The sequence below is a fragment of the Aulonocara sp. 'chitande type north' Nkhata Bay genome, linkage group LG12 (assembly GCF_057382095.1).
Source record: "Aulonocara sp. 'chitande type north' Nkhata Bay isolate Kocher_YH1m ecotype deep benthic linkage group LG12, A_spYH_male_GT1.1, whole genome shotgun sequence".
NCBI lineage: Eukaryota > Metazoa > Chordata > Actinopteri > Cichliformes > Cichlidae > Aulonocara > Aulonocara sp. 'chitande type north' Nkhata Bay.
In genome coordinates this window covers 9753255-9762992 of record NC_141355.1, presented here as the reverse complement: position 1 = coordinate 9762992, position 9738 = coordinate 9753255, and the positions used below count along the sequence as shown (strand labels likewise).

The following is a 9738-nucleotide window of genomic DNA, read 5'->3' as shown; positions in this document are numbered from 1 at the left end:
TTGTCGCCTCCTGTTTGTGAGCTGAGACTGGGCTGCTTTGTACTTTGGCCCCGCCTGTCAGCTACGTCATTAATTCAGAGCCGTCTCACACCTGAGTTAAACTTTTGAGACAGTAGCCTACAGGACGCTACGGTGGTAAATCTAAATCGATTTGCTCTGAGTTACCGTGGAATAATTGGAAGTCTGTGGAGGCCGACATTTTTAGTAGAAGATGAAGCACGTTCCTATGTTTGTGGTAAGTCATGTTGTCTTTTTAAACATCTACAAAGCTTGCTGTGGTTTCACGGACCGGTGTTGTACCGGCGTCAGTCAGTCAGCGTGAAGTTTCTGTAAACAGCTTCCTTGTGACTCATTTTTAAAAATGGAGATCCTTCAAAGTAATAACAGTGCTTTTAATGTTTCGCGACAACCGCGGGGCAATTCTAATATTTATGTTAAGCTATTAACTTAATAAAAAGTTAATTATGTAAACTTTTAAGGGTTTTTTTGTTGTTTTGATTTGTTTATTGAGGACCGAAGTGACTAGAATTGTCAGGGGTTGTCGAACCAAAGTTTAGCCTCCCGTTGACTGTAAATAAAAATGAGAGACCTCTGGCAATTTTCCGGTTTACTGGTTTGCGCAAGATGTCGCATTTATGTGTCGAAAGTGTCACAAGGCGCTGTGTGAACTCAGGTGTGAAATTCCTCGTGGGCTCACCAAAAAGTCACTTTATTTCTGTTTTCCCCACCTGAGACACTGCACTGAAACTAGTCGACAGTTTGTGGTTGACTGTCATCGGCGACTGATCACTGAATAAAAAGAATACACGTTACTCCACAGCGCGTGTTTTCCTGTGTACCGGGCGCTATGTTGCGCCTAACTTTAAGAGCGTGTACATTTTAAATGTCTTTAATTTTCGCAAAGATCCTATTGGTAAACTCCGGATAAAAATGGCCTGGCCTTATTGTTTGAGCCTTTTGTATAGCTTTCGGCTTGATTTTGAGCTGCCTAAAAGTTTTATTTTGATTCAATATTTTCTAATATGTTTGATTATGTGCATAAAGCGAGGGAAATGATGGTTTGCATTACGTCAGAGATCACTTCCATCGACATAAAGTGCTACTTTATAGAGTCGGACACCCAGTAGAAACAGGTATTGGAAATATAAACTTTTTCTTAAAAAAAAAAAAATTAAACTCTTCTGTATGTCTTTGTGTATAAACAAGGTCTCTTTAGGGTTTTTTTTTTCCTTTCCAAAGTACTATTAAATATGCTTAAGCACGCCATTTCTACTTTCCAGTGAAGGCAGGGGATTAAAATTCTTATAACTGGTACTTTCACACACAGGTGAGTGTTTGTCTGTCTCTCCATGCCTCCTGGGAGATGCCCTCACAGTAACTAGGGCACCTGATGGTGTTACGAAATCATGGGTGTGATTTCCTTATTTGGTTATTCCTGCAAAGTGTTGGCCATATTAGGACACACTGTTTGTGGATCACGTTTCCTGTTATTTAAAACCTGTTGCTCAATATTAAGAAAGAATAAATCAGCTCGGATACTTTGGTACACTTTCTTAATACTGAATCCACCAGGCTTAGTTCAAGGAGTGTTGGAAGGAAATCCCCTTCTCCCCCACCCACCTGTGCAGCACTGACTTGTTTATTTGCTTTCAGAGTGAAGTGGCGTGTTCTTAAATGTGACCTAATCTGACTCACATCATCATACAAGAAAGCTTCCAAAGAATAATGGCTTATATACTTATGTTTGTAGTGAAAATGTTTTCAGTTAGCCAAAACATATAATCAGAGATTATGTTTCTGTAAAACCCATAAAATGAGTTCTTTAATATAATCAATTTGGAATCTCTTAAGTCAAAACATGGAAAAAAAAGATGAAAGCGGTGCACTTCATATTTTTACTTAAGGTAGTTTCATGACTATAACGAAGCAGGTTTTTGCTCATAAGTCACCATGTTTTATCCCAGTTTCCCATTCTTGTCTGATCATAACTAGTTTTGGCACCTTAATGTAACCAAACATCACCCCACCTGCCTGTTTAGGGACTCTTTTTAAAAAAAACCTGTTTATTCACCACTCTGACTTCCATTTATTTGTTGTTATTTTTTTTTTTAAACCCCACATCCAAATCCAAAGGTTTTTGTGCCTGTCCTGGTCGTTCTCCTCAAATCCACCACAGCATACCCACAGGCTGGTCTTAAAGTGGGAAACGGCAGAGCACGGCGGCAGGCCAACTGCCCGGCAGATCAGTACGAACACGGCAACCTCTGTTGTTTGAATTGTAAAGCTGGTAAGTCTCATGAAACTGAACTTCTGTAATAATTTCAAACCAGTAAGCCATCAAAAGCCACATGAAATGGCCTTATTTAGGTAGAGTCACATGTTCAGTTGACGGAGACTTATAAAGTGTGTGTGTGTGTGTGTGTGTGTGTGTGCTCTAGGCACATATGTGAAATCACCCTGCAGTGTAGATGGAGAGAGGGGGCAGTGTGAGGAGTGTGACTACGATACATACATGAAGCATGACAACCGACTGAAGTTCTGCTTGAAGTGCACACGGTGTCGCCCAGGTAATTCTGCTTGACGGCTTTATACCATCGATCAGAATGAAAAGGTTCACTATTGATTGTTCTTGTAGTCGGCGTGCTCAGAGCATAAACTCTGACTAAACAAGGTCTCTTTCATGTTACTCTCTCAGATGAGGAAATTGTAAGCTCATGCACTCACACTGAAGACACTAAATGTCAGTGCAAACCAGGGAGATTTTGTGATCCTAACCAAGCATGTGAGGTGTGCTTGAAGTGTTCACGGTAAGTGTCTGCAAATTATTCAAAATCAGTAAAGACACAAGTATAAGGAGGGAGTGGATATAGTGGGTGTTGAATGTGAAGCTGCCAGGCAGGAGGAAAAGAGGAAGAGGGTTGGTGTGACAGAAGACGATGCTAGATGCAGATTGTCCACTCTGGTGACTCCTAAAGGGAGCAGCGGGAAGAAGACTGACATTTAGGTCTTTAAACCTTTCGATTTATTTTGCTTCTCTCCTAACTAGGTGTGCAGAGGATGAAGAGAAAGTGAGGAACTGCACATCAACCTCTAACACGGAGTGCAAGAAGATCCAGAACAAATCTGGCTCTGATCCAGGTACACTACTCTGGCAGATGCATGCAAGACTTTTTGTTACACTGGGATAAATGTATATTTACAAAGTCAGATTTTCCAGGCCAGAAACAAATGATATCAGAGATTCACTCGCACTGTACATTGATTCAAGCCATGAATCTCTTTGGGGGGGGGGTGTCTGTAAATGGCCAATGACTGTCTCTTATGTTTTTTTGTTTTGTTTTTCTTAAACAGGTATCACTGTGGTGGTGGTTGTGGTGGTGCTGTGTGTCCTCGCTGCCATAACATTTGCTGGGATATTTTTCTACAAGAGGAGATGTAAAATGGGTACGTTGTTCTTATACAGATGTTGGATCCTAATATTAAAATCACCTTGATGCAAAAGTTTGTTAGTGCTCTGATAGGCTGTCGACCTGTTCATTGAGTCCTTCACATTTTGTCTGTGTTAGCTGGGGAGGATGGATAGTTTTCGCATTATAATGGGGTAAACAAACCTAAACGATAAAGATACACATGCCATAGTTTGTATCTTTTGTAGTAGGGTTAGTACTTCTGTGACTGGAGCTAATGCTTCTGCTGCTCGTCTGAACGTGTGGCAACTACACAGTTGTGTGATGTTCTGGTGGCCACTGCAGCTGGCCGTGTCCACTCAAGAAAATGCTTTTGACCAGCTGTATCAGAAGTATTATCTGCTCAGCATTGCCGAAGTGAAGGCCTGATGATTTTTAAGCTGTCCAGAACAGTATAGACATCAATTTTACAAATGCCCCAATGTAAACTAAATGCTCCACCTCCACATTCCTGGTGTCACAGAAGTCACCAACCTGGCCAGGTGTGGTCTTGGGGCATGACATAGAGCAGCAAATCATCAAAATGTAGGGGTGGGTTGTTGTGTTTTGGGTTTTTTTTGTTGTTGTTGTGTGTGTGTGTGGTTTTTTTGTTTTTGTTTTTGTTTTGTTTTTTGTTTTTTGTTTTTTTGCTTGAAAAATATTCATTTCAACCCATTGTCTAGATGGTTCCTGATCACTCTTAAACAAATTCACTTGTTATTTCAGCTCTGATCGCTGTCAGCAGGAGCAGTGTTGTAGGGTCCAAGCACTTAAAGCAGATGCTCGAACTGTTTAAAATTTTGGTCTTGTGTGTGTAGTGATACAGCTTTGCAGTGTTATTGCTCTGACAGGTGTCAATGCTGTGGGAAGGACTTGTACTTTGTTTTTCTTCACACCACAAACAGATGAACTGCTGATATTAAATTGATGCTGCCACAATATTTTCATGCACTTGTTGAGGCCTGGCTCTCATTAACACAGATCTTGAGCCCGCTGGCCTCTGCAGTCAGTCTGACACATAAGCATACGCTAATAAATGCTGAGACACACCTGCTGCAACCGAATGACTGAAAATAAAGTTCCACTCAACATTTCTGGATTCCCTCTCTGACCTTCACAGCATTGTTTTGGGAACCCTGTTAGTAAAGTCTTATCAATGACGCATTTTCCCACAATGCTGTCCGTATGCCATCTTTGAGAGCAAGATAAGAGCTTCTCACAGGATGGGATATTTTGACTGCACAAGGCCAAACCCTCCTGTAATCAGACTGTTTAGAGCAGATGAGATTTTCAAATGGCACATGAAATGAGTAAAACATGGTAAGAAAATTAACAGTTCTGGATAATTGTGGGACTGTTCATCACATGTGGAACAGTGTTGAAAGACTGAAAAGCTATTAAGTATAAGTTGAGACACCAGACGGCGTGATAGAGGATATACATGTGTGCAGAAACCTGTTACAATGGACGTGCAGTTTCAGGTGTGATGATCTAAGAGCAGCAGATGAGCTGCTAACACAACATGCTGACTATGTTGGGATCAGGTGTAACTGATTAAAGCCTAATTATCAAGTACGCCCTCTCAGCAAACATGTTAACCGCAGTCTGTTGGGGTGTATATCATTACCATGCAGGCCTCGCATAGAGGTGGGCTGCTGTTGGCGAGTTCACTAAAGTACTTTTCCAATTGGACTGAGCCACGTGAAGATGCTTTTCCCAGTTTGTGCTGTTGACCATGCTGCTGGTAAACTGGGCCGGGTCCAACACAAACTGGAACTGCTGGGCAGGCTTTCCGGCCGACTGATGAAAATCCTCAGTGACACACAGTGTCCAGGAGAGGCTGCACACTGCTAGAACTGATGCAGAGCAGCAGCAGCAGGTTCTGCTCAGTTGATGAAATTTGAGCTCAGACAAAAATTAAATAACTTTGTGTTGGAAAGTTGTGAATTCTTGGAAGTTGCATAATTCTCTTCACATTCTTTCCTCAGGCTCTCAGAGAAATCGGTCTGACAGGAGCAAAGCAGAACAGGTGAGTGACTCATGTTTTCCATTAATGTACAAAAATAGCCAAACATGGCGATGAGCTGAATGGGAAAGCCATTTCCATTCAAGGTAACTTAAATGACAGAGACTCTCTTAACATGTTCTTCAGCAATACACTGCCATCCAGACTCCTGAGGATAAGGACACTCAAAGACCAACCAGCACAAATCTAATCCTGTCCCAGCATCTGGTGAGAGTTAAATCCCCCAACATTGCTGAGGATGAGCGTCAAATTCTCAGTCCAAGCCTCAACAGCTCAGCCAGTAACTCCCAGCACAGCCTAACAGACGCGCTCACACCTGCCCCTCAAGCCAGCCCTGTGGTTTCAGCGCAGCTTCACAGGAGGGTGAGAGTTGCAGCTCATCTCATCGCCTGCTTCATCCTTGCTTCTTGTCTTGTTTGCTGCTATTAACTAATGCTCTGCTGCTCTAACAGCCTCCGCTGTCTTACTGTCTGTCCTCATGTTCCAGTTTACCCACTTTGATTTTCATGCTACACACGACTCCTTACATGACAGAAAGAGCCTCAGAATCCTACCTGCTCCCAGTTGCAGAGGGACAGGTCTGCAGTCATGGATAAACCTCAGTGACTTGCTTCTTCCGTACTGCACTCCAGTATGTTGGAGCAAATTCTCTCAACAATCAGGAGCCGTATAAGAATCCTGTGAGACTCGGTTTAAGAATTACCTTTAACATTTGATCTTCAGTGTCTCAGGCTGCTGTTATTGTGTTAGTGGAAACTTAATGAGTCACCTGGTCCTTAAAACACCTGAAGATTAACAGGGAATGCTCCTTATCAGTCTCGCTATCTCGTGTCTCCTTTCATTTTCCATCCGCACTGACAGGAAAATGCATCACTGTATTGTGTAAGATCTTTTAGATAAATGCTTTTCCTTTCATTTCATTCACCTGCTTATAAATAAGACATGCTTTTGATTTAGCAGGTCTTACAATTTCTGACTTTTTATATGTTAATGCCTGTTTGCTTTTGTTTCATTTAGGAAGAGGTGCCACTTCCCAAGCTTGTTCCTGTGAATGGTAAAGTATTTTGACTTTTATTCCTGATCTCACCCACTGCATAACACACAAGCACCTGCTGTTAAACACAACATTAGATAAAGCTTCCAAGCTTTCATGCCACCACGCTGCTTTTAATTGCAGTCCAGTTGGCTGTCAAAATGTTTATCAGTGTTATCAGCACAAGTCGTTAATGTGATGGAGTGAAGGTTGTTGTTTGTTTTTTGCAGGTGAAGAGTCTCTCAGGAAGTGCTTTGAATATTTTGAAGAACTAGATGTGAACTATCACAAGAGGTTTTTCCGTCAGCTTGAAATTAGTGACAATGTCATCAAAAGCAAAGAGAACCTTCCCTATGAAGACAGGATCCATGAACTGCTGCATATTTGGGTGGAGAAAGAAGGTAAAGGAGCGAGCTTAAATGACCTGCTGCAGGCTTTGAATATCCTGAACCAAAGGCGAACTGCTGAGACGATCCACCAGAAGGCTGTGGACGGCGGTCACTTCCTGCTTTTGTAGGGGGAGACTATGTAATTGTCTCAAACTAGTAGTGGTCAGAATAGGAACAAAACAAACTTGGACACCTCAAAGTGTGTATGTTGTTGAAGCTGCTGCTGTTTCAGTAAGCACATCTTACTAGACTGTAGCGTGAGCTCTTGAGGTAAATATGCCTGCTTGAACTAACTTATTCCAAACTGACAGAATTCAGTCGTTTTTCTTATCTGACTGTGAGCCATGTATTCCTGTCAGCTCCATAGTGTTAAGTATTTCATTAATGCCTGTAATAAAAAATAAATAAATAAAAAAAAATTATATATATATATATATAATTTTTTTTTATTTTTTTTTTGCGCTGATCCCAAACCTCATTAAAGCTTGTTTCAGCGAAAGTTATGTTCAGACATTTATTGTAATCTAACAGTGTCCTGAAGAGTCGATGTATGTTTCAGTTTGGTTCTGTAACTACTACTCAGCAATTCAACAGACTGTCAAATGACCAATGGAGTTAATGAATGTATGTAAGTTATTACAGTGGAGGGTATTTTATTAAATTCAAAGAGTGCTTCCTTGACTGTATTATTTACCTGTTGATCCAGTGTTGTCGTGATTGTGGTTAACAGAAGCACAAATTTTAATATATTAAGATCTTGTTTCTGTTGTACTTCTGTTTTGTTACATTTCCTTCTATAATCTTGATCATCATCATGGATGTTTACAAAACCTAGTTTTCTACAATGCTCTGTTTATGTGCTGCACTGAAACATTGAGTCTTGCCAGAGCTGTGTTGAAGCCTGAAAGTGAAGTGAGAATTGTGTACTTTTCTACCTTGTTATAGATGTGCTCTACAGTGTTTGTTACTACTTCCAAACTTGCTTGTTTTTTTTCTTTTCTTTTTTTTAAAATTTTGTTTCTAATTTATAAATCTCGGTGAATTAAACTCATTCATTCATATTTCTACTTTTGTTGTATTTCTCCTTATGATTGACTTCAAGATCACTTGATTATATTTTTTGTCTTAGTCATACCGGACATGTCCTGTATTATATGCCTGGGCTCTGCATATTTGCATATCTAGATTCACTTGCAGTCATCCTAATTGCTAGGGTAACATTGGTTATCAGTGATAACCCAGGGTTTTCAATACATGTAAAGGGGTGGTATTGGCAGCGTTCGCCAATGACAAATACAGATGAATGTACTTCACAAAGGATGGTAAAACTATAATACAAACATAAGAGGTTACACATGATTGCAGAATGACAGCAACACAGTTGCTACAGACAAGACGTCACTCTGTGTGAGAGGAAAATCCCTGAATAAATGTGGTCTTGCTTTAATTCTTTGGCCTGAAGTTGTCAGTGGAACTCGAGTCTTTTCTTCATTTCCTCATTGGCTTTGGCTACAGACTGGTCAGCAAGCACAGCTCACTGAGGCGAGGTGCATTCTCTGACTGGTTTGTGAGTGGTTGGTAGTTGCCCAGCACAGAAAATGTCCATTACATGGAAGACATGGAAGTCTGCTGCTTCGAGAGCAGTAGGGAAACTGAAAAGTATGATGAAACTTGGAAAACGAGACCATTCATCTTCAAAGTAAAGGTTGAAAGGTGTTTGGTGCTGTAGCAAGGCACAAGTTTTACTTTGAAGGCATACATTCACGACGACTACCAGCAACTATTCAGAAAACATCAGTGTGTCTAGGCCTGTATGACATTGCTGTTTGTCTAAAAGCACCTCTGTTCACTACTGTGCACTTGTGGCAACCTACAATATGTAAACGTGACGTATTAGCTACACACGCAGCATCCTGCTACATGTGTAGTGGCTGAGACGTTAGCACTTACTGAAAATAATTGTCGAAGGTGGAAGCTTCTTTACAGAAAGTACTGAAGCTAAATTGGCCAACATAAGCTCTACATCCAGGCATTAATCTGCTCTCTGGAGCTACTCCGACTTGTCTTCGCTTGCCAGTCTTGTCAGCAGTGTACTGCCTCATTTTTCCTTCATTCTCTATTCAGCAAGTTGAGCAGCATGCTGTGCTGCTGCTCATTTACTCTCCAGACAAGTGTCTTTTTCTTACATTGCCATTATGAATGTTGACTCTGTCCGTCAGTTCTGATACAAGGCCTGTGGTGTGTCCTGCGTACTCAAAGCTGGAGCTTTAATAGAGTTGTCACAGAAACATTGAGCTGAATGATACTTCTGCTGTAACTAATCAGCTCTGTGACTCACATGCATCAAACTAATGCCTGCTGAGAACATTATTAAGCATTCTGTTGTAGTTATCTGGTGTACCAGTCAGACTAGGTGATTTCGAGGCATGTATAAAGATCTGACAGCTCAGTGGCCATATTCTACTTGGTTACATCAACTAGAAATGAGTTTGACTTTGAAAAATCAGTCTGTTGCTGGAGCACAACTCTGCAGCTCCAGTACAAAGTATTTTTCAAGCTGTAAAAGAATCTCTTTATATGCATATCCTTCAAGCTTTGCATTGTAGCAATCTTTGGAAACAGTTTCATTCCAGTGCCACAGTGAAGCAAAACACAGCCTTCTGTTCCCTGTAGGCATGGAATCAGAACCTAAAAGTCCAGCCAGTGAACCGCAATCTAAGAAATCTCTAAACATTTCACACCAGCTTCAAACAGATATGCCATCCAGGCAAAAGCAATAAGAAATTCAAAAAACAAAATTTGGCACACACAACACTGAGACAAGAAAATCCCCAAAGGCGACAT

General features: G+C 41.0%; 1 protein-coding gene across 2 annotated transcripts; it reads left to right on the top strand.

Moving 5' to 3' along the window:
• On the top strand, positions 1-7945 carry hdr (hematopoietic death receptor). 2 transcript variants are annotated; one of them, XM_086313476.1, is made up of 10 exons: positions 1-235; positions 2134-2287; positions 2439-2567; positions 2696-2807; positions 3047-3138; positions 3352-3444; positions 5435-5475; positions 5599-5679; positions 6490-6526; positions 6736-7945. In XM_086313476.1, exons 1-10 carry the CDS (start codon positions 212-214, stop codon positions 7020-7022), a joined length of 1050 nt encoding a protein of 349 aa, XP_086169602.1. In that variant the 5' UTR covers positions 1-211; the 3' UTR covers positions 7023-7945. The 2 variants fall into 2 exon arrangements, with proteins under 2 accessions (XP_086169602.1, XP_086169600.1); XM_086313474.1 differs by having other exon boundaries at positions 53-235; positions 5599-5835.
• The last annotated feature ends 1793 nt before the right edge of the window (positions 7946-9738 follow it).

What these genes read in the sequence shown, in the direction of transcription:
- hdr (XM_086313474.1), top strand. Translation starts at nt 212, where the DNA reads ATGAAGCACGTTCCTATGTTTGTG. An exon ending in CAAGAGGAGATGTAAAATGG is followed by an intron (nt 3,445 to 5,434) that starts GTACGTTGTTCT and finishes TTCTTTCCTCAG; the next exon opens with GCTCTCAGAGAAATCGGTCT. An exon ending in CAAGCTTGTTCCTGTGAATG is followed by an intron (nt 6,527 to 6,735) that starts GTAAAGTATTTT and finishes TGTTTTTTGCAG; the next exon opens with GTGAAGAGTCTCTCAGGAAG.